The sequence below is a fragment of the Cydia fagiglandana genome, chromosome 9, assembly GCF_963556715.1.
Source record: "Cydia fagiglandana chromosome 9, ilCydFagi1.1, whole genome shotgun sequence".
NCBI lineage: Eukaryota > Metazoa > Arthropoda > Insecta > Lepidoptera > Tortricidae > Cydia > Cydia fagiglandana.
This window is the reverse complement of record NC_085940.1, coordinates 12,647,524-12,672,967: the sequence shown is the minus strand read 5'-3', so window position 1 is coordinate 12,672,967 and position 25,444 is coordinate 12,647,524. Positions and strand designations below refer to the sequence as shown.

The 25,444-nt window shown below is 36.1% G+C and overlaps 1 protein-coding gene across 1 annotated transcript in view; it reads right to left on the bottom strand.

The window, feature by feature from the left end:
- Positions 1 to 25,444, bottom strand: part of LOC134667381 (uncharacterized) — an 89,288-nt gene that overhangs the window by 34,890 nt on the left and 28,954 nt on the right. Inside the window, exons 3-4 of the mRNA XM_063524778.1 lie at positions 22,131 to 22,427; positions 20,946 to 21,137 (exon numbers count right to left, since the gene is read on the bottom strand). Of these exons, the coding sequence (XP_063380848.1) occupies positions 20,946 to 21,137; positions 22,131 to 22,427 (489 nt within the window). The remainder of the gene's footprint in view (positions 1 to 20,945; positions 21,138 to 22,130; positions 22,428 to 25,444) is intronic.

Sequence of the window (25,444 nt, the reverse complement as noted above, 5' to 3'; positions counted from 1 at the left end):
ATTCCAATTCTCTAGTCTGCATATCAACAATCTCTTTTTCCATTTCATGGAATTGCTTGTTTCTGAGCTCCTGAGTTTAATGAAGTACGTTATTTATTATACCTACCCACCGTTAACCCCTTCGGCTTCTTTTTACTTCTCTTAGAACTTTCTTTCGACATTCGTACTGAGGGTCGCATGTATGATGCAACGAAACTTCTAAAGCAAATTTTCCGTTATCATCTACAATTAAAACAAATCGATACAGTGCCGGTACCGTTCGGCAAAGCGGCTCGGCGATTACCTTTACATTTTAAACAAAATTAAAAGTCCATTTAAAGAATTAAGATTTTACAGTAACTGTGGCTGTTTCCGCCGGTAACGACATACTTTGGTTAACACTACCGTTATGTAGAAAATCGTAATTAGCCATTTGAGTTTAAGTACTTATCTAAGTGTAATTTGGGACTAACAATTGACTGAGGTTACTGACCTTCTTGCGTCATTACTATCATTATTAAATATATTACATTCGATCAATTACTTGATTAGTTTAGTTTCTTTATGTAAGTAATATTTTGTATACCTTTGCAATTGATAGAATTATTAAAATATTTGAAAACTTAATAAAAATTTAATTATTTAAGACATAGTAAAAGTATTCGTGTACCTCTACATCTTCTAAACGGCAAGGGTCTAATAATTTATCAAGGGCTGTAATAATTTATCAATGTTATGTACTCCGTGATTGTCATATGTATCAGTATTTATTACCATGTAAAATGTTTTAGCGTAAGTTATAATATGTATGATGTGGATGTACTTTAATAAATAAAAAAAAAAAGGGTCTGTTGTCCTGAAAAGGATTTTGCCATTAAATTTATTTTTCCCCTACCCTACGCAGCTGTAACCTGGATTGTTTTTTTAATTGGCTTTGAGAGCTCTGCGTTAAAAACTTTATTTTAAGTAGATTGCATATGATGATGATAATGTACGGACACTTCAGTATCTTCTTTTGCAGTGCTATATCTTTCTCGTGTATGAGTAATGTCAATCAGCAGGCGGTATCGGTAGCGCGCCTATGAGAGCGGAACGGGTAGCAAAAACGATAGCGTGCGGCGGAACTTACTGTAGTTCTGCATGTGCATACAACTGCGTGCACTTGGTGGTCTATCAACAATCAGTTATTTCAATAACTTTTATTTATAATAGAATAAAATATTCTCTAGCTTGCTATATACATAGACGAGTTCCCGTCTCCTCTCATTTTTTCTCATGTCCCACTGCCGTATTCGCACTTCAAGATATTCACAAGAGACGACACGTACTAGATCCATTCTAGATACGTAATAGTTTAGATATCAACTAGTTCTCTTTTGAAGCGCAATTCGGGCAACCAATGTCACTTTTACGATAGACAGAGTATGATATCTATTAGATGTGAATTAGATCTCTAAGTCATATCATGTGGAAATCGTGCAAGAGTATCTCCAGAATCGCGCAAATGTCAAATTTGACAGGTTAGATCTTCAACATATCGTTATCGTATCTTGGTGATGTCTAAAAGATGTCTAGTAGATGTCTATTTCATAATCCGAATCGAGCCCCCAGTCACAAGCCACCTCCCAATGTTCTTCTTCTACCCTTCCGATATCTTAATGACAGGCGTGAACAGCATCGTGTTGGTTCCTTTAAGATCTATGATATACTATGTTTATGAACGTGACACCTTTGATTGTACAATGAACAATTCTCCGTTGGCTATGAATTCTCTAGAACAAGAGATGTAAAGACTGAAAATAGTCCTGTAGTTATATTGCCACAGAATTTATAACTTTAAAACAATTTAAAAATGCTTACTACTTTAATTATTGTCGCTCAAATTATAAACTGATAATCACAAATTAGTGTGAAAGTAATAAGTCACTTCTTAATTTTCTTATTGACTGTATAATGAGATCTCGTATCACATTATCAAGCTGTTGAACTTTTGTTCTCCTGACAATAGCCTAAAATGGAACAATGTCGATAACATCTCGAAAGACCGGAGTAAAAGTGTAAGAAAGCTGATAGCATCAGTGTGGTTCATGACGCTTTCGAGCGTTGACCCATCCTTGGCCCGCATTCCGTGGGTGTGGCGTTTGGCAGACCAAAGCATGCCACCAAACTCACGTGTTTTCTGAATACTAAGTGGACGCTTCGCCTTTCATCGTTTTGCGGAGGACACGATACTAAGTCCATGTTTTCTCTGCACTTTAGCTCAATAGTGGGACCGGATTTTTGCACGAAAAGTTTTGATAATTCTAAAGTTGAAAAAGTGATACTTATCTGATATAGGACATATTTTTAAGCATATATGCTATATATGATGAAAAGTTAGAACGAGCGTTAGATATAAATTAGGTATTTATATATTTTTAGTAATGATTTTTTAATATTGAATTAAAGTGCAATGTTTAAGTTCCATTGTTTATAATATGTATGACGCTTTATAATGTAAAATTATTAGAAATTTTTTTAACGTGCTTCTTTGTCAAACTACAATTAGCTTATTATTTTGTCGATATTGAATTAAAGTTTAATAAATCCACAACAACATATCTAAATTTATAAGTTAATAGGCAAGCTAAAAAGCTAGAAGAATAAGATATATGCTTTAGAATTAATATGCGTTTTTTGTCCTATAAGATCTAATATTGAATTAGAGTCTGTAAAAATAAGTCTATTACTATAAAATAATATATGCAGCGTATATATGGAAAGTAAGAAATTTCTGTGTGTAGCTTGCATTGTAATAGTAAAATCTAGTTAAAAAGGCGCGAAATTCATAGATACGCCGCGCTGGTCCGTCCGTCGCCGGCGCGGCGCTCGAGAGCCTATCATAGCCTACCTATACCTCGCCCCTCGCCCCACCTCCCGCTCAGTAACACTGTCTGTCTTTTCTTATCATTCATTTGTTTGTTTACCGTGCACATATATAAATTATATGCGGACATTACGTGAAATTAAAATATCTTATTAAGTAAAAATACCTACAGCTGGTCAATCGGATCTTGTCAGTAGAAAGAGGCGGCAAATTTAAAAATGTAGGCGCGAAGGGATATCGTTCCATAGAAAATTTGAATTTCGCGCCTTTTTTTAGTGACAAGATTTGCTTGACCAGCTATATTTCATTATCTTGACTAATATTGTAATAAAAATGTACAAGATATTCACAACTATTTTTTACTATAAAATAAAATAAAATAAAATAATCTTTATTGCAACTTTGAGTTGTTACATAACATTGGTTCCTGGCTCTCAAAGTAGGTTTCCCTGTGTCTCAAGAGCCAGTTCCTTCCCAATTACAAGCGTAGGTAATGTTACAATGTTAGACATTTTATATGACATATTAACAATATTAAAATTAATTTTAAAGAAAGATGAAACTGTGATGTGTGTATACGCGCGCGTGTGTGAGTATTCTGTGTCTGATTTTTAGAATATGTGTGTGTTTCTGTGTGTTTACGCGCGTGTGTGTCTGGTTATTTTAGAATGTATGTACTAGAACACGCATCGTAATAGCTCTTCTGCTTCAGTATAACTTAATGATTTTAACCAAATCTTAATTTTGTTTTTTAATTGAAAAGTACTAATGTTGTTTATATTAAGGGTTTTGTGTGCTTTGTTATATAAGTATGGTGCCAAAAATGAAAAATGCCTTTTAGACCATGCACTATTACAGCGAGGTACGGGGTAGTGAGCTATGCGTTTGTTGCCAAATGTGATTGTAGGGGCTATTAGTCTGTGGTATCTGCGTAATGTTTGATAAATGATAAAACTATACATAGTTTGTCAAAGGACTATCTCATTTCAAACATAGACAGGGAGAATCATCATACTATCTTTAACTTACACTAGTACTAGCACCCAAAAGAAAAGGATGAATATAGTTTTTTGTTTTTATTTACTGACAAATTGGTTTGACCAACTATACCTATTTCTGGTTCCTATTGTCATGTCCTGTCCTATTCACCGTCAATATCATACTATGTATATTATAAACCAACTGCTCAATATTACACGGTATACATCCTGAATATACAATAAGGTAAGTGGCCTCACTTACCTTATTGTATATTCCGTGTGGGCCGTATATGCCTATACGGCCCACACGGAATACGTATGCCTCACCTTAAATTAAAATGGTTTTTTTTTAATAAACAGGACATGAAGTATGAAAAACTCACTCAAATAGGTTTCTCATTTATTTAAGTTTCTTCATTATACCAAAATAGTTATAAAAATATTACGATACTCTTGGAAAATATACCTTTTATAAAAGTCCTATTATGGGCCTTATTGAACACTACCAGAGTATTACTTAATCCCGCAAAAAATAATCATTTTGACAGTAGGTAATAACAGATTTTATTGTTTTTAACTTAAGAGTTATACATATACAAATAACAATATTTGATACTTCATAAGTTTCATAACAGGAGGATTTATTTATAATAAGTGAAAATAATTATTTTGGGTCTTAATAACTAAAGATATAAAAATTGTCTATTTTACGCGAAAATAGTAGGTAACTAAACATAAATCTTTATTAGTTACAGTAGTCTCATCCTTTAACATCTGGGGGCACGGCAGTGCCCCCGCCAAGACGAAAAAGCGCAAGGGCACTATCTACCTTTTCTCGAAGCGCTTTGTCGTTTTTTGGAACCCTCATAACTTGGGGTTGGATTATACCAGATAAACAAAGTTCTCGGACTTATTAAGCATATCAATTGCATAGCTCTTATACTTTAGATTTTATTCATATCTAAAAACTTCGATTTCGTCACTGACTCACTCACTTGATGATCATCAATACCGGGTACTTCCTGAAGTCCTCTAAGAAGCTGAAATTTGGTATGTAAGATAGTTTTAGTACACAAACAACAAATAAATTCAAAAAAATTTTATCCCTAAGGGGATGAAGATGGGGTTTAATTTTGTATGGGAAATCAATAATCACTGAACCGATTTAGTTGAAATTTGGTATGTAGATAGGTATTGTTATGGGGAAGGATATAGAATAGATTTCAACCTCAAAGTTTACCCTTACGGGGTGAAGGCAGATTTCAACCCCAAAGTTTACCTTTACGGGGTGAAGGGTTTATATGGGGAATCAGTAAGAAGTACATTGTGTAACAGATGCTCCCAGATACTTATTTCAGGATTTTTAATATTAAATCACCCCCAACCCTTTAAATTAGGGGATGGAAGATTGTCATAAACAACTTACAAAAAGAAGTGAAATCCCATCAAAAACATTTTGATGTAAAATGTTGCCCAAACGAAACCATAAGGCTCGCACTGTCAAAAAGTTATCAGATCTCTTGCTAAGCTTCTAACTCTACAAGCCCTCTAACTTTACTAGCTCTACACCAAAAGTGAGTGGCTTGGCCGTTTCGTTTCTACAAGAACTATTGTATGTAAGTATAATACAAAAACCGCCCAAATGCGAGTCGCACTCGCGTTCCAAGGGTTCTGTACATTACACAATTTTTAACAATATATTTTTTTTAGAGAAAAGTGAGTAAAATGTCTTTATCTACGCACATATCATTAGTGCTCTAAAATATATTCAGAAACTGTAGGAAATGACCAGCATTATGACAACCAATTTTACTATGAGAACTTTCTTATCTGTGGTAGTAGGTAAAATCTGTACTTTAAAGTTATAACTATATAGATTTTTGTAAGGTTATGAGTTTAAATTTGGAACAGCTGTCAAAACTCAAATGGGTGTCTATTCTAGTATCCATAGATATTAAAACAATTATCGATACGAAACGTCAATTCAGTATATTTTTTTAATGTAAACCGTACGACATTTGATCTCGAGTGACATGAGAATAGGGACTACATTCGTTTGTCTATGAATTAAAAAAAAACTACGGAGTTGCGTGACATGTGTGAAAAAAGTTTTCATTTACCGCCATTTCACGTACAGTTTATCTTTTAATTAGTTTTAGGCATAAAATTAATTTGTTTTGTTGTTTTTAAACAAACTTTAAGCAAAAGTTTCGTGTAAAATGAGTGATAAAAAGATATTTAGGAGACGCCACCTCCCAAATCTGTGAGTTCCGCCAGAGAGCAACGATGGATGTCGGCTGAAATATGAGGTTAGTGAATATATAATAGAAGTAATAATATGTGTGTAGATAAAGTAGTGTATGTAACTGTACATAATTAGGCATTAAAATACGAGTGTGATCCTTTTAAGAAACTCACTTCGTTCGTTTCTTAAACCCACACTCGTATTTTAATGCCTTTCATTATGTAGCAGTCACATAAACTACTATTAAAAAACCCCGTAGGGATCGGAAAACTAGGTACTTAAGTCCGACTCACGCTTGACTGCACATTTCTAATAGGTTTTCCTGTCATCTATAGGAAAAGAGCTAATATGTGTATTTTTTTTCATAATTTTAGACCCAGTAGATTCGGAGATAAGGGGGGGGGGGGGGGGGGGCGGAATGGTCATTTTTTGCGTATTTTCTTAAATAACTTCTAAACTATTTATTTTAAAATTATGAATAAATATATCTGACATTCTTACAATGAGCCCCTTCATTTGATATATATATATATATTTTTTGAATTTCTATTATTTACTTTACATGTATGTCCTTGACAGACGACAGACGGACAGCCAGACACACGAGTGATCCTATAAGGGTTCAGTATTTTTCCTTTTGAGGTACGGAACCCTAAAAATAATGAATTTAATAAATTTTTCACCTTATGCCCATGTGGCGGTAGCGAAACAGTCAAGCCACATATTTTGACTAAGGTGTAGAGTTAGTGAAGTTAGGGCTTGTAGAGTTTGAAGCTTGGCTCGACAAGAGATCTGACAACTTTTTGACAGTGCTAGTCTTATGGTTTCGTCTTAGCAACAAAATTTACATGAAAATGTGTTTGGTGGGATATTTTTTTACAGTATAAATATTTATTCGTAACAGTAAGTATTATCTTTTAACATAATTTTTACAGTACATCTGGTGCTACATTACGACACCGGTGCTATAATAAGCACGTTAAAACACTCCCTTTGGCCGTGTTTTAAAATTCGTCACTTGTTGCAAAATATCGATTTTTCGCAATTCTATCGTAAAAGAAAAGAAAACTAACGAAGAGGTTTTACGCATACTGAAAGTTTTGCGTAACTTTTGAATAAAACCATTTATAACCATAATAATACATTTATTGCTTCTCAAAATGTTTCCCTTTACATTCTATGCACATATATTCACTCGCTCGGACCATTTTTGGAAGCATGAGGCCCAATCACTTGACTGCAATTTTTCGACGTGGTGATGAAACGTAGTAACTGCCTTATCCGGGGTCTTAAATGTCAAACCCCAAATTAAATCCTTAATTTTGGGAAATAGATAGAAGTCACAGGGTGCAATGTCTGGATTATAATCCGTATAAGAGACATTTTCCACGTTTTCGTAATTAAAAAATGTTTTTGCCTTTATTGCGGTATCGGTGGACGCATTATTATGACGCAGGAGGATGCGGCTTCTCGGTCGTCTCTCGCGGTCTTTTTCAATGACTGCGAGCACACAAATGGTAGTGTACTGCTCAGTATTTAACGTTCTTTTATTATTTAAAAGTACGGTACAAAAATGTCGCGTTTAAACGCTTTTGGCTTGTTGAACTTGTATGGGCCTCCTGTCACCTTCGAAAGACCCATTGACTGGACTAATGCCTTTTTTCCGGATCGTAGCAGTAAATCCAGGTTTCATCTCCTGTAACGATGTTATATACAGCATTTGAACTTCCTTGCATATACTTACGCAGCATTTCTCGGCACCAGTCAAAAAGTACCTGTTTTTGGACTGAAGTTAATTCGTGAGGAATCCAAAGACAACAAGGCTTCCTGACTTTTAAATATTCTTGTAAAATCTTTTGTATTTGTCTGAACCTATCCCTAATTGTCCTCAAATTTCATCATAGGTGATTCGTGGGTTTTCTTCAATGAGTCGTCTCACAGTAGTCACGTTTCCTTGAATGATCGCCGTGGACGGTCGACCATCACGAAAATCATTACCTAGAATAATACTGTCTCTACTAAATTCACCATACCAACGCCTCACGATGCTCAGATGTGGTGCTTCAATCCCAAAAGCATTTTGAAGGCAAGCACTACACTCTTGAGGAGTAAGCGAACTTTTAAAATCATAACAAAATCATAGCTCTAAAAATATTTTCGCGTTAAAGCCACGTTCAACGCACTGACTTACTTTGACAAGCCATTAAAAACAAAAGACGATCGATTTGTCGCCAACATTTGTCACATTCCATAATCAAAAGCCTGTATTTTTTTTAAATATACAATTCATAATTTAAATGTCATAATTAAAATAGTGCAAAACATTCAGTGTGGCCTATGTAGTAGGAGAGAGGGGGAGTTTGTTAAGAACTATAGACAATAGAAGAGGAAGGATGCTTGGGCGCCTGATACGACACGACGAATTTATTAAAAATATCATAGAAGGGAAAGTTGAAGCAAACAGGAAGAGGGGAAGACCAAGGAGAGCGTACATGGATCAAATAAAGGAAAAAAATCAACGTCGTGTCGTATCGGGCTGTCAAAGAGAAGGCGGAGGATCGCCAAACATGGAAATTCCACCGACCTATGTATTAACAAAAAAAAGTCACTTGTAATTAGTTACTGCCTTTAAAAAGTATAAGTGCCTCAATGTTATTAGACTTTTTGATTCTTTAAAACGTCTTTAGGTCAATAAAGCAAGTGAAAAAATATTAGAGTTAGACCAAGAAAAGTCTGCAGCAATTTTGACAGCCCACACAGTGCAAGTGTTATTTATAAGTCATAATTTCATAGAAGTTTCTTCAAATCGACCTTATTAATAAGAGATTAAAAATATTGAAAATTATCTTAAAATATTTTAATCTAATATTTCATCTCATACGTTCAATAAGGCCCGGGACTAGACCTTTTTACCTGCACTGACAGTGGGCCTTCTTAGCAACAAGTACAAATTCAGAATAATTGGGAATAATAGGGAGCAACTGCTATTTTTGAATGCTGGGCCTTGTTACCCGCCGGGCCTCATATGCCTGCACCTCACCTACCTTATTTATTTGTTTTACAAGGGGAAAAGTTGTTGATTAACCGCTCGTGCTAATATTGATACCCAAACAAGCGAAACAATTTTTTTTATTAAATAGGAGGCAAACGAGCAGACGGATCACCTGGTGGTTAGCGATCACTGCCGCCCATGGACACCCGCAACACCAGAAGGGTTGCAAGCACGTTGCCGACCTTTAAGATGGGGGTCTTTGAAGGTTTGAAGGTCGTATCGGACAGTTCATTCCACAGTTTGGCTGTGCGAGGCAGGAAGCACATTCACAAATTCAAACATTCTAAAATTGAACCACGAGCGGAGCGAGTGGTTCGTAAAGTTGAACCTTGAGCGTAGTGAAGGTTTCAAGGGACGAAGGTTAAATAAAATTTTCACCACATCAGCTCGTAAAGGCCCTCTTGATTGTTCGAAACGGATAAGAAAAGTGGCATTTAATTTGATGCAAATTTTGAGTTGTTACCGTAGGTAAATTGGATCAGTTGGTTGGTAATATTGACTTTAAAATGATAAATATTGAATAACGTTAGTTTGAAATTGATTTTATGATAAAGTAAATATTATCGGAGATGATCGCTCTTATAAAATGTATGTCGCTAGTCATTTATAACCTAAAAGCGCCAAATTAAGCAAAATTATATTGAAATGACACCTGTGTATTGAATTTGAAGAATACTTTAACAAGGGTAGTTATCTGTATGACAATGCACCTAAAATAATTTTCAAATGTATCTATTATTTCTATACTTAACACGATAACGAATTCTATGTAAACGAAACCGCGGGCAATCCCTAGTACATATAGAAATAAATAAGGGAAGGTAAGTTTCCATTAGTGTACTGTGTAAAATAACTATTTACCATTGATAATAATTTTATAAACGCTTTGCGTATTTTTAAGGGCACCGCGCTAACCGCTAGCCCGCGACCGTCGATCGCTGCCTCCTGCCACGGCGCACAGCGCGGCGCGCGCAAACGCCGCGCGTTTGAAATGTAACTTAATATAAGCTCGGAATGCATACTTACGTATCAGTATTTAGTGTCGCCGTGATTTTATATTTCTAAACTTTTGTGTGAGAAGTAAGATCTTTATTATGACCGTGTAATATTAACTCTACAAACTTTAATTCAATATTGGCTATACTGCTTAACGAGAAATCAATATCTAGACAAGCACATTGTCTACATTTCTAACTTTTTACATGTATACTAAGTTGATAGATAATATCGTAATTTTGCAATATCAGCTACTCTAATTCTGTATTTACATAATAATTCTTGTTTTTACGTTCACCAGAAAGCAGCTGTTCCAGATTTCTAAAAACCGAATATTGTGAATAAATTAAAGTGTTATTGAATATGTTAAAGTTTTTTGTAACTTTAATTTTATATTTACATAGTTATTTAGCAAAAATTGAAAATTTAAATATGGCCGAACGCTCCACCTAAAATTTTCTAACTTTTTACATGAATGTTATTTAACACGCTTACAATAACATATCAAAAAAGAAAAAACTTTAATGTTATCAAAACCCATTTTTGTTCCACCGCTGGTCTACTTGTGCAGATTTAGAAAAGCTAAAAGATGCAAAATATTCGGACGACAGAGTAAGCTAATCGGAGTCCATTCACGGATGCCCATAATGTGTTCCCACTAAAGATTACGCGCATCTCGCGCCTCGCCTGTGACGAATTGTTCTTCAGGAAATAGTTGTCTTGGAGGTTTCTCTATTCTTACTATCCTTATTCCCTAGTAGATGTAGTTTGAGTCCTGAACAACGACGTAGGATAGTTTGATCCCGAAAAGCATCCTTCAATGAAAACGGGGGATGAATTTACTATGGAAGAGGGTATGAATGGGAATACTAAAATTTAATTTATATAATCTTAGTTATTTTCTAAAGTAAAACATGTTCGCCATATCATGGTAAATACCGGCCAGTAGCTATTTGAATGTTGGGTTTTTTTCCTCACCTTAATCATTATTTTTTTGATGTACAGATAAGCTTTTTATAGACCAAAGTACACCCCCTCCACAGTGAGCTGCAAAATTGCATGGATACATATAGGAATGAAATTCATCCATAAAGTGACGATGCACTTTTGCAGCTAAGTGTACCAAACCAAAGAAATTCTAAGTTATGACACAATCTTATCATCAAAGTTATAGATAAACACGTAAAAACGTTTCCGTTATTCATAATTGAATAATAGAAAACTGGAGCATTATACGCACGCGCGCGGCACGTTCCATAATCTCATCTCTTATTTACTGTCATCTTTTTCTTATGGACCTTTATTTAAGATCCATTTCAGAATGGCGGGCATATTTTATTATCATGTCTCTTATGTATACTTAAATAAGGTCTAATTTACCTGATTTGGACTTATCGGAATATTTGGAATGCATCCAAGATTTGCACGTAGGAATTAGAGCGCGATAGTAAAGTTTGATAAAAATTCTGTTTGATGAAAGAAAGATCAGTCGTGATTTATCATGAATCATGAATGTAATGATACCTTTTATAATACATATATATAACACTTCCTTTTACTTTTTTATTCTATTTACGGATAAATTTAAGGTGGTACCGTAAATGTTTAAAAAAAAAAAACACGTCAACAAACCACAAAAAGTATAGCAGTCGCTTTTGTTAGAATACTATGCGTCTCTGGATTCCTTCCTGGACTAAAGTATAAGATGTTCAAGGTATATTAGTGATTTAATAAAAAAAGTCGAATCCTACTTTCACTCGTAGAACCTTAGATGCAGTAAGTACATCTATAATAACCTAGCAATTAAGTCAGCCGTCGCAGGCTGTCTAGATTCCATAGAGCATAGACTAACGGCGTAATGGCTTCCGGTGCGAACGCTTCAAACGCGCCGCGCCAAGATAGTGATGTACTACGAGATTCGCAAGAATATTCGTTTATTCCCGTGAATATTCTCTAAACAGGGCACATGGCAAGTTTAGTGTCACCTGGTCTAGACCACAAGCTGATTTGTTATTTTTTATATTGGGCTTTTATAAGCAAGATTCTTAATTAATACTTACAGTTCCTAGGTATTTATTAATTAGTATGATTTTATTTTGTTAAATATGTAAGTACAATTACAAAATAAATATAAACAAGAGGTTCTGATTCCAGTTTGATTACGGTGAGTATACAGGGTGTCCCAGAATTCGACGTCAAGCCGTAAACGGATGATAGACCAAGTCATAACAGTTATCATAAAAATACAAAAAAAAATCCAACTCATGTTTTTAAAAAATTATGGTCACTTTAAAAATTCACTAAAAAATCCACACCCTGTAATGGTTCTTTAACTCTTGTTACTACAAATTCCATAATTTATTCTATTTTTTTTTATAGTGTAATCTTGAATAATTACATGAGTTGGATTTTTTTTGTATTTTTATGATAACTGTTATGACTTGGTCTATCATCCCTTTACGGCTTGACGTCGAATTCTGGGACACCCTGTATTTGTTATTATTTAGTTTTTAACTAGTCCACATCCTACCTTTAGTATCACCTTGAGATACTAAAGGTAGGATGTGGACCATCATAGCTATGGTTCAAAACCTACCCTGTGCTAGATGTGCTCAGCATTGGGAGGTATATTAACTCTTGAAGCAATAATGTTAATTGAAATAATTTCTGTTTTTTTTTATTATTATATACAGTTGCCATTATTAAAATGATAAAATGTTTACTACCTACTTAACATCATCTTCGAGTAGGTTTTCTTCGCGACATTGGTAGTAATTCTAGGAATTAACACATTTTTTTACTGAGAACTGAGAAGAATAAGACTAAATAAAAAATAATGTCTCGGCCTGGTGAACAATACTTACAACTTATAAGCTTTTCATTATTCATTAATGAAATTATTTTAACTTTCACAATATTTCCTTGTACTCAAGACACATCACTAGGCAAACGATGCGAAAACACTCCGCATTAGTTCGAAAACGGACTAACTCTACAAACCAACGGTTTCAATCTCAACCGTGTATCTTCCGTCATAAAGACCAAACTAAAGATATACAATATTCTTAATGTTGCCCTTTTGCTTGCCATGGGCGCAAATAGCGTGAACACAAGATTTTGATGGACAGATGCACTGAGCAATCTCATGGGAACGTATACCACCATCGAGCTCCAGGCAATCCTTGTCATTCGTTCAGGATTATTTCACGTTTTTGCTGGGTTAAGTTCTATTTTTAATGTCGAGCTCAAAACAAGTATTCAATGGAACTAATGGACTAAGGAGCTATAAGAATAGGAGCAGTGTTTACAGATGACTACACGATTTATAATAGTAGATAATAGTTTCTTAGAGCCACATGTAACAATAACACTTCAGCTTGCAAACCTAGTTATTGATTAACATCAACTCCATATGATTTTTCGTTAAAAAATAACGAAACGGTTAGATTTAGAGACGCTGATGGTTGTTTTAGACTTTATCCAAAGGCTAAGATCAAAGTGACAAACTAGTATTAATGCCAATCTATTCCTCTTCTTTCGTGTCTAGGTTCCTAAACAGTAGATGCCCAGAAAGCAGCCTATTCAAACTGTAATTTACTTTTTAAGGCTTCGTCACACAGGCGCGTTTTCCGGGTGGCGGAACCTTTAGTCCACTGAATAAAAATCGAACAGCAGCTAACCATCTTTATTTATAAGTGCGTACAGCAGGTGCTCATAAAAGGAAACGTGAATAAATACATAAGAACGGTGCATTATGTGAACAGTCTGCTAATCGTATGCGGGTAAGGGCTGCTTTCTCCCATTACAGTTTATAATTATTGTGCTCTCCGGCCAGCACGCGATCGTTAGATAAGCAGTTTTTTGACAAGACTATTTGAGTTTTACATGGTTTTACTCACTGAAGAAAGGGGGTAAAGCTTTTTTAATCGTAATAAGTGTGATTTTCGAGCACAAAATGTCAGTTGCAAATCCGGGAGTAAGAGATGCAGTAAAACTTCCGAATATATTAGGTGTCGCAGTGCTCGGGCCTAGTAGTATAAGCTAATTTTTTGTTTAATAAAAATATAACAGTAACCACAAAGTTCCTTAGAAAGTCAATCTCCCATCTCCGTACTCGTTATAGTACTGAATGAAAAATCTCCACCACAACTGAATATAAAATTCATGACCCAAACAAAACAAAAACACAGGAGAAATTCGAGCCGTTTGTTTATTTGTACGTTCGATAACAAGAGAGTAATCGGCGCGCGAGTTGCGTCACTCAGGGTTGTCAAAAAATTTAAGTTAGGTGCTCACCTAACCAGCTTACCTACCTTTATCGTTTTTACAGAAAACCGCTATTTATTTAATATAATCGCTATCTTTATTGTTGTTGTTGTTGTAGGTACGTTATTACATTTCATTCTGCTATTTAGATAATTAATTGTTATTATACTCGTCATCATCAAAAATATGCCAAATAATAACGAAACTGCAAGGGCGTTTGTAAGCAGATAATTAATTCTGTCGTAAAGTTTATCGTTTCCCTGCTATGTCTTAGGTCAGAAGAGGCATAATAAATAAATATCAAGAATTCGCTTGGGAGTTACCAACGTCGTAAATTTCCGACAATAAAGAAACAGTTTAAAAAGATCAATACTATTTCCATAAAACATATCAGTACGTATTCTTAGACACTTTAGAAGACGAGCCAATAATGTGACAGCCCTAGCGCGCGCCCACCGGCGCCCGCGCCGCCCGAACGTGCTCAAAAACGAAACGCGAGACTCCAGCGCACCGTTATTAGGGGGTTCCGTTACGACGTTTTAGATTATTAGCCCATATTTTTTTACAGTCTAGCTTTTCCTTTGTATTTATTTGGCCTTTGGCCAGGTAGCACAATTTCTAGGTTATGAAAAAGATCTTAAAATAGTGTTACTTTTTTCTTCCAGATTCCGCTAAGTACTTTAAATTGTACTGTACTGCGTCTTTAACATTTTTGCATTTATGGTTAGGTATACAAAATTTAAAATTATACATTGCCAGTACCTACGCAAAAAAATTGTGTCTTACCCATCATTAGATAGCGACACCAGTCACGGAAAATAACTATTATAAAACATAAATGACTATATACACAATTACACAGTTGGAACACAACGTGGCAAATCTGACTGAAACCAGTTGTAACCACATTGCTAATTAGAAACTTAGAAACCCAGCCCTTCCATTTAGGCACGGAACCTTAAAAACTAGCCCCGGCGAGAGGTAATTGCGGTACTTTCTCTGCGCGAGAAATCGCCGGCATGCTCCTGCGCATGATGTCTCTACACAACCAAAATGGTACATAAGCCATAGACTTCAATGGATTTACGCCTTTTAGATTAGGTCGTCTTTAGTTTAAGACCGGGGTGCAGTACTTGCTTGTAATGTATCATCTCCATGTTTTTAAAAATATTGAAATATATATAAAACGACCATTATGTACGTTTAGGGATAACCGTACGAAGTTGGAGCGTAAACGCACCTTATGGAATATATTATGTCGGTCGTCGAAAGGGAGGTAAGGTGGTGGTAATGTTGCTCGACGGGGTCAATAAAGCTCTTTGTCAATAAAGGTGACAGCAGGGTGTCATCTATTGGGCATTAGCATGTCGAGCACTAGTACCACCACCGGAGACCGTAACGGTTAGGTACTTAGGACTTACGAATGCCTGAAAAATTCGGAAATGAAAAAGTTTATTTTCCAAATCTGATTGACGGTTTGCGGCTTTCTTTTTAAAATGGCGATATTATAATTTTCGTATCCGCCTTCGCAAATGTTGCTACAACCCATACCTGAAATTACCAATCCAGTTTACATGGCATTGATTTGGCAAATCCAATTGCAATAGAATATATTTATTGTAGCTACTGGTTTTTGCCACATCAATCATGAACCAATAGTTAAGCTCGCGATAATAATCGTATAGGTTGCCCGGGCGCGGCGTAAACAAACAAACGAACGAACAATAATAAACAATACGCAGGTTGTCGACCGCGACCGGCTGGGAAAGCCTTCGACTAAGGTGACCACGATTATGGGACTTTCTGGGACTAATGCACTAAAGTAAACAAGTAGGATCAATGAAATCAGGACACTTTGTGGAAATATTAATTGAAAATTACCTGTTTCAGTTTTTACAGCATTCGGGTGTATTAGGTGCCTATTAAATAATATAATTCTGATAATAGTAGTGTTTGTTCTATGTACGTATAACAAAACACAATAATTTTATCAATTGAGGATTATAAAAGTTTAAAAAAATTTAGGGTGAGGGAATTTTAAGTTTTCTAAATATGTTCCTATAACATTGAAATTTTAAAAATTGGTTTTTATAGGATTATTAAAACAGCATATAATATTATTTCCTTTTTATGCATATTTGAACTAATACGTGCTGAGATTGTTTGACATTCAGAACAAATTAATAATAGATAATAAAAAGCAGGTCTGTATATCAAAACTACTAATGTTTCCGCATACCAAAATGTCATAAACCAGACATGTGAAGTTGCGCCCAGATTGCTCGAATGCGCAGCGAGTACTTAAATATGACCTTGATTTATTAAGCTGATACAATGTCTAAAGAAAACATTGTTAATTTGATATAAATCTTGTGCTAAATAGTTATTTGATGTTAACTGTAGGCAAATACTAAGAACTTGGATAGAATAGTACATTATGGTAGGGGAAGAGGAGATTGTTGTAGTTACTCGAGTGAGATGCAAAAATGGCAAAAAAAAGTAGGGTCCCGTTTTACCCATCCAAAGACTGACCCCGCCCGACGTTGCTTAACTTTGGTCAAAAATCACGTTTGTTGTATGGGAGCCCCACTTAAATCTTTATTTTATTCTGTTTTTAGTGTTTGTTGTTATAGCGGCAACAGAAATACATCATCTGTGAAAATTTCAACTGTCTAGCTATCACGGTTCGTGAGATACAGCCTGGTGACAGACGGACGGACGGACGGCGAAGTCTTAGTAATAGGGTCCCGTTTTACCCTTTGGGTACGGAACCCTAATTATACTACCCGTGCTGGAGCGGAGTCTACCTTAACAACTTTTAGCCATCTATCTTAGTCCGCTAGTTGAACGGGGGTTGGTGAGCAGTTAAAATAATCGTTAAGTAGGTAGATTGTGGATTTCGTTAGTTTGGTATAATTGTGCTAATACTTAATCTGATTTTTAAATTTGCATGTTAAAACTACAGTTGTACAACTATCTACGTCTTCTCCTAATGTCGTAGAAAGTCCTAGGCAGCTCGAGAAGCCTGGTCGCCCTAAAGCCCCGTTTTTGCGCACGCTCGCGACGCCCGCGCAGCCGCGCTCGCACAAAGGGTCCGCCGCAAAAACGCGTTCACACGTTACTCGCGCATTGTCTGCCGGCAGGGACACAGGTTGGTTAACGACACCATTATCACGTTATCTCCTATTCTATGTATCTATCACTAAGTTATTGGAATACATTTTTATATAGTCTTTGGTTTCCAGAATTTGTAGCACTTCCTTTTCACACTAGGCCATTTCCAACACGCGAACAATGAAATACAAAATAAGCGATATAATTTAAATTAAAGCACTCGAAAAGTCGAAACCAGGAAACATGTAAAGGCTGATGTATGCAGTGAAACCAGGTAAATTGGGATACTGGATAAACTTCAATAACTGAAACCTAAGGTCAGGTAACCCGTCCTTTGGCAACATGATTCGTCATATTTATGCGTGACTTGAGGTCAGACTTAACTGGTTCTTCTCTAGCTACTCAATAATAATTTGTGAATGGCTAAAGCGGTCTAGTAGCACTCACATGCTAAAGCACCTTGTTTGAGCAAGTGACTACAGCACATTACTGTATGTTGTTAGTTGTTATATGTTATAAAACACATTATATTTTGCTGACGCCTCCTCAGGTTGTTAACCTCCAGTGCAATACCTAAGTTAGGTAATCCGATGAACACGTTTTGAATGTAGTCTGCCATAAAAACACGTCTTAATGCGGACGTTAACGACATAAAATTACACCTTCGTCACTTTGCAACGTGCAATGAAAATAGAAGTGTGAACTATATTAATGTATCATAAGATTTACTATTGCATGGGCGCAAAAAGGATTAATAGCGCTATATGCTAGGTCTAATGCGGCTTGATTAAAGCAGACTTTCCAGGCTTTCCATTGAGGCAGAGATGATAGGAGACGTGCAGGTTTCAACCAATAAATAGCATTGGTTGTAATACGCTCCACTGGATATTACTAAACTAATGGTATTGATCGATTCCCGCACGTGTCCTTTCGTCTGCCCTCATCTTCGCTTCATGAGCATAACATGTGTCTAATGGTAGCCCATAAATGGTCACTTGGTCACACTGACGAGTCAAATATAGCTCCAAATACCTATACCTACTCCTTGTTCAATTAGTAACTAAATGGGGCATGTTCAAATAATCAAATCAATACGACGCCACGTCACATGCATACTTGTATTCGTATAATAACAGACAATAGTAGTGTGTAGTTATTTTAACCGTAACATTATCTATGTTACATAAACACACTTCGATCTTATAATCAAAACACGTGATTACTATTCCGGTCGGACAATTGAAGCCAAATATTGCAGTAGAAAGCAATAACATGCAATAACACTTACTGCATACTTGTCTATATGGCATGTGTTACGAAATAGCAATTTTTCGCCTTCGCGTGGGAATCTCCGATAAAATGCTTTCTAATATGAGATTGTTATCACAAAATCGTGTCCTCGCAGATTTTGGCGCGTTATATAGGTCTTACACTTTCGTTGTGTATTATTTTGTATCCGTACGTCATCTGATTTGCTGTTGTGATGACCCTCCATCACGAAACTGTTTTGTGAAGATAAAAATTACTACCTAGTGGAAGATAGAATGATGGTGATAAATAGTTTTTCTCAACAAATACCTATAATGATAACTTGATTAGATAACAGTCACAACCAACTTAAGTAGGGGTTGTTAGATACAGTGGATCCTTAGCCACTTTTTTTTAATCCTATTTTATCTTATTTCTAAGCTTCCTTACAGCTATTTTTGCTACTTGTTTAAAAATTGGATATGCAGGTACTTTCGGCTGGCTTTCTCTGTATCAATTATTTAATATCTTTCATAAGAAAGTTTCTTCAAATAATGATGTTTTGCTTGATATGACTAGGCTGAAAAGAAGAATGAGAGAATTAAATTACCTATAGTGGCAAGTGACACGAATCTTTTGACAGCGATGCTGTCAAATGTCACGCGCGCCGGCGCACGTCCCATACACAATCAAAATCATAGAATCAGTATCATGGCTCTAGTTTAAAATAGAGAAATAAGTGGAAATGCTGCTTAAAAACTCACAATGCTGATGTGATATGTGATATGTTGACTGTGATATCGAAAGTGACCCTCTTAGGGTTAAAATTAGAAGAAATAGGCAGTTCTATTACTTACTCAGGTACTTTAGATTTGTGTCAGATGGATGTGAAAATAAAAAAAACATACCGAAATTTGACTTTCAAACCTCGATAAAATTTTATTTTTACGTGTGAAAACTGAATGGTGTATATAATAAGTGGGTCAGACGTTTGTATTTTATTTTGGGTAATGGGTTCCATTTCATAACTTTGACGATAAAGAGGTAAACCCACCTTCCCCCCCTACTGCCTCGTATTTGGGGTGAGAGGGTGATTTTGGAAGATTGTTGGATCGATTTTTTTTATTATGCGTATTACTATAGCCCCATTTTAAATTGGAATACATTGTTTTTGTAGCGGCGCGGCGAAATCAATCCTTTGATGCCCATAGAAGTGTCCTACGTAAGCGATCTCGTTGCGAACGCGGTGCGGCGCGATTTGCACGCGAATGTCAGGCGGCGCGGCGCGGCGCGGCGCGGCGGCGGCCGCTTTCGCCGTGCCGCGCCGCGCCGCGTTCGCGCGTTGTTCGCCTACGTAAGACGTAGCGTTAAAATCCCTTCTCACTCCCCTCTCAAACCTTCTCTCCCCATTCATAACCCAACTCTCCCCGCGAAACCTACTCACCCCGTTTTACGGTAACATACCCATACATAAGCACGTCAATCTTTATAAGGTTAAGATACTGGTATAATACTTATCACCGTGTCCGATGTCGTACTTCAACGGTTAAATTAAATTTTTATGTGCTCTTGCGACCCGTGACCCGGGACATTCGTTCCTAATAACTATCATTTAAGCCTTTGTTGTGGTCATTTCTTTATGTTTCTTACATGAGAAACATTTCGTTGCATCGAAATTCGCGTACATAATGTTATGGCCCGTGAAAATTAAATGGTCTTATAATACCCATGTGATATTGCATCAATAGTGGGATAATATTTGGAGACCTTTATGATGATAGGTAATTAATGCCGTATGGAAAATTTCATAAATAAAAGAAGGACAGACATAGGGCTCCATTATAGGCGATATGCCACATTTTTTAAGAAAGATATAGAGCACAAATGTAAAGTCCGACAAGAAATTGTAGAAAATTATTGAGGGCCCCACTTAGGGGACTTAGGGGCACGGGCACGCACTGGAGGGACGTAACTGTCATATTTTTGACGTAAAATACTTAAACATGGCAACAATTTAGTATGGAATTTTTTTAGTTAGGTACATTTTATTTAATTTCTACTATTTTATGTCGCACTATATCTAATCCTAATATATAGATAGTACGTTATTCTTTTTTGGGTGTCATCACTGGCATGAATGTCATTAGCTGGAAAAAAAACTTTTTTGAACAACAAGTGTAAAGGGGGTAAGTCGCTTACCGTGCTAGCGGGATGTGCGGGCAGCAACAGCAGCTGCGGAGGCCGCTTGCGCACGCCGCGCCCCCGGCGCCCGCGCGTGGGCGCCACTGGTGCTACGGGCGCCGCGGGCGCCAAAGCCGGCGCCTGCCGACCTAGCCAGTGCGACACTAGCTTCTCCTTGCTGTTAGCGCTGCCGAATTCGGGGGATTCGACCTGCTGGAAAATGATATGTAGGATTATTTATTGATCAGATTATTTTGAATGACAACATTTCCAGTCTCGTCAAATGGATCTGGCGTTTTTGCACTTAAGTACTTGTACTTACAATAAGATATTGAACTGAATAAGCTTCAGAATACACCATGAAATAAATCATCCAATAAAAGTAAGAAGGGTGAAGTGTGATCTATTTTTTTGAAGCTGCAATCAATTTAATCATTGTAAGTAGTTACCAGCATACAAATAAATCAAGTTACGCTTCGAAACGACATGTATATAGGGTACGACTGTACAGGCGCCATCAGATTGTATATCGGAGCGTCCAAGGTGTTCACAATATCTGAACACGCACTCTAACGCCCTGACAATAGAGGCGAGTTCTGATATTTGGGAGCGCCTTAGCCGCTCCGATATATCTGATGGCGATTAACTCATCTGGTGGAAAAACAGTCTCAATACAACGCCTGCCTCTACAGTGGACGACGTGTCTTAAAAGTATATAATTGATAATTTTGCAGATTTTTAACGATTTACATAGTTTTGTTTTTATTACGTAAAAACCGGGCAAGTGCGAGTCGGACTCGCGCACGAAGGGTTCCGTACCATAATGCAAAAAACAAAAAAAAAAACAAAAAAAAAGCAAAAAAAAACAAAAAAAAAGCAAAAAAAAAACGGTCACCCATCCAAGTACTGACCCCTCCCGACGTTGCTTAACTTTGGTCAAAAATCACGTTTGTTGTATGGGAGCCCCATTTAAATCTTTATTTTATTCTGTTTTTAGTATTTGTTGTTATAGCGGCAACAGGAATACATCATCTGTGAAAATTTCAACTGTCTAGCTATCACGGTTCGTGAGATACAGCCTGGTGACAGACGGACGGACGGACGGACGGACGGACGGACAGCGAAGTCTTAGTAATAGGGTCCCGTTTTACCCTTTGGGTACGGAACCCTAAAAAATGTATCCGACTCGAAGCCAAAAGTTACCTTTTTCTTCTTCAACGACTCCCCCTGCAGCTTGCTCTCCAACTCCTTGCACAGCTCATGTCCCTTCTCCCTTTCCCTCTCTCTATCCCCCTTCTCTTTCTTCTCGTCCACATGCACCACGTAAGGCTTGAAGCCCGGGTCGAACTGGTTGTGGTCGTAGGCCTGCTTGGGCCGGAAGCAGGGGCACACGCGCTTCGACAGGTGGTAGATGCTGACGATGCAGACGAGGCAGTGGACGGAGGCGATGATGAGCACCGCGATGTTCGTGAGGACGGGCGTCCATGCTTCCATTTCATCCTGGGGACAAAAGGTGAATTTAGTTAGGTACCATACGTAGGTTAGGTCATAGAAGGCAAGATAAAAGGAAAGAGAGGCAGGGGCAGATCAAGACGTAGCTATGTAGACCAAATAAAAGAAAAAAACTGGTATCGTGTTGTATCAAAAGGTCAAGGAGAGGTCATATAAGAGGGAGAATTGGAAAATACTCCACTGACAAGAGGAAACCTCTTAATTTGAAGAACGATACGCATACGTCGAATTGCTATTTAATGCAAGTATGTTTAGCTGTACAGTCAGCAGCTGAAGTTGCTAAGCGGGCGAGGTGTTCAAAATGATCTTGAAGCGAATTTATTGTTAAGAGAATAAGAGCGTGTCAAGGTAATTTTGAACACCTCACCAACTTAGCAACTTCTGCGGCTGACTGTACCTACCATACGGCGAATTGGGATTTAATGGAAATATGTTTAACTGCATCATAGCCTCCGGCCCGGCCATACAATGAAAAAAGCAAAATCTGCCACAGAAATTTTACAGTGTAGGAAATAGAGTTGATATTGCATTGTTCAATAACTGAACGAAACAAAGCAAAAGCAACTCTGTTTCAATTGAATATGACTTAAATTTCATTGAACTGAATAAGTACTATAGGTAGGACCTTAGGCCTTAGGAGGATAGCAACTCTGCACTGACAAAGATAAATAAAAACTACGAAGTCCTTGGGTCAAGTAAATTTTTGCTGATGTTATTCGGTTTATACGAGTATACATTTATGTAGTACATATTCGCTTTGATGATATTTGGATAAATTGTATGCTGTTGCTTTTCGGTGTAAATACGTTTCAGAAAATAGTTATATGAAGATTAATTAAGACGTTTCCTTACTATAGTTCGTTTTTTTTAGCATTAGAAATAAGGTAAACAATCTTGATGTGTCTTTTAATTGAAAAACACATTTTAAAAATAAATTACGGCAAATATGTAACAATTATGAATCTAATACGATCATTTATATTCTGCTTTCATAAGTAACAGTTTTTGATTTTTAAAAAGCGTTTTTCAATTAAAAGACATGTCAAGATCGCTTACCTTCTTGCAAGTTCTTTCTAATGCTAAAAAAACGAACTATAATAATTATGTAATGTATATCACAACGTCTTGTTTTTTGCCAGAGAAGATCACTACACTTCCGTCCGCACATTTATGTAATGATCTCAAATGGTATAATCAGAAACATGCTAACTACTGCCATCGTACAGGATGGAAAGCTCGTCTTCGTTTCTCATTTACTCTAATTATTATTAGCCACTTGCACACTTAGAAATGTATATGTGGTATTATCTATGAAAAGGGACCTTATTGTCGATGGCGCTTACGACTATAACTTCGATGAATAAAATACGTAGTAGGTTTAAATTGAACATTCTGGCTCATTTCGGTTCGCTCGGTCCCAATTTAGCAATTAAGTTTCTGTGAATACTGGAACATTCAATTTTCTTGTCTATCCATTGTGGAGGTAAATTCTGTGCCTCCAGTGTAAAAGGGTTAAACTCAAAAAATTAAATTTTTCAGTATGGCCGAAAAACGTTTCAAATCGTGTTTTCTCTGCATTGTTTCTAAAAAAATTAGGTTTTTGTTTTTGGTTTAGACAGTTTAAGTCATGAATTATAATTTGTCATTTAAATTAACCTGACTTATGTGAAAGTAACGGAAATATTGGCTTTCAAAAACAACTTATATCCCTTTTCACAAAAATAATGAATGTGTGAAAAGGTTAAACTGCACTTTCTCTATTGTTGCTAAAATCTTTTTGAACTTTTGTATTGTGTAAAGGAACCATTTTCCGAACTAAATATTGTTTTTATTTAGATTGATGGTAAAAAAAAAAACAAATCAAAAAGAATAATATTAAAGTAATTAAAGAGTGACTTAATATATTTAATTTATTTGTTGAAATAGTGAATGGTTACTGAACCATTCACAATTTCAACAGAGTAATGTTGTACTGTTGTAATGTTGTACTGTACTTAGTAGTGTTGTACTGACAACAGGGCAGTTGTACTTGTTTTTCTTAGTTCCCCATCTATGTTTTTTTTGTTTTTGTTGCACAATTATTTCATATCAGCCTTTTAGATGTCTTTTATTCTACAGGACTTTCTTTTTGATATTTGACTTCCACCGTTTTGCACAACATTGACCAACTAAAAAAAATTATATGCAAAGGAATCTAAGTGCACATTAACCATAATGGTTAACTCAATTTAGCGAAACTAGATGGTGAAAAACGGTCAAAGTAAATTATTTATACCCCTTTACACATCATGACGTCCTATAAATTGTTTGTGAAAAATAAAAAAAACTTAAGTTTTATCGTCATTCACGTACTAGGCTAGGTAGTTGAAATAGATGTAAGTGAATTTTGATTTCTTTACACCGAATGTTTCTTGAAATGTAGTTTATTCACTAAGATTAAACTTTACTTTAACCATCGTTCGTAACACGATTCTTAAGTACCAATTTTTTCACCGAGATTATATAAAAATAAATCGTTTTGAACATAATGGTTAAGATTTTTGGCAAACTTTAACCCTTTTGCACAATCGATATCTCAGCAATTAGAAGTCGTAGGGCCGTGGGTGTCAGCCCAAAAGGTGTAATTTCATGATATAAACCTTGTACTGGCAAAATTTGTAATTTGGACAAACTCGAGTTTAACCCTTTTACACTGGAGGCACAGAATTTATGTTATGTAACGCTGATGAACTGATCAGTCATCGAGTTTAAAGGTCCCTTTTTATTGTTTTTTTTTTAATAACTCGTAAACGGTAGCCTGTAGCAAAAAATGTTCTGATACATAAGTAATCTACATACAATTTTCTACATTAAACATTCTATAAATTTTTTCGCTACCTTCAATATTTAAGGGAGAAAGTAAATTATACTCAATACATAAATAAATATTATAGGACATTTTAACATAAATTGACTACTAAATATTCCTGCAAGGAGTAATAAGGTCTGTTTAATAAATAACATTT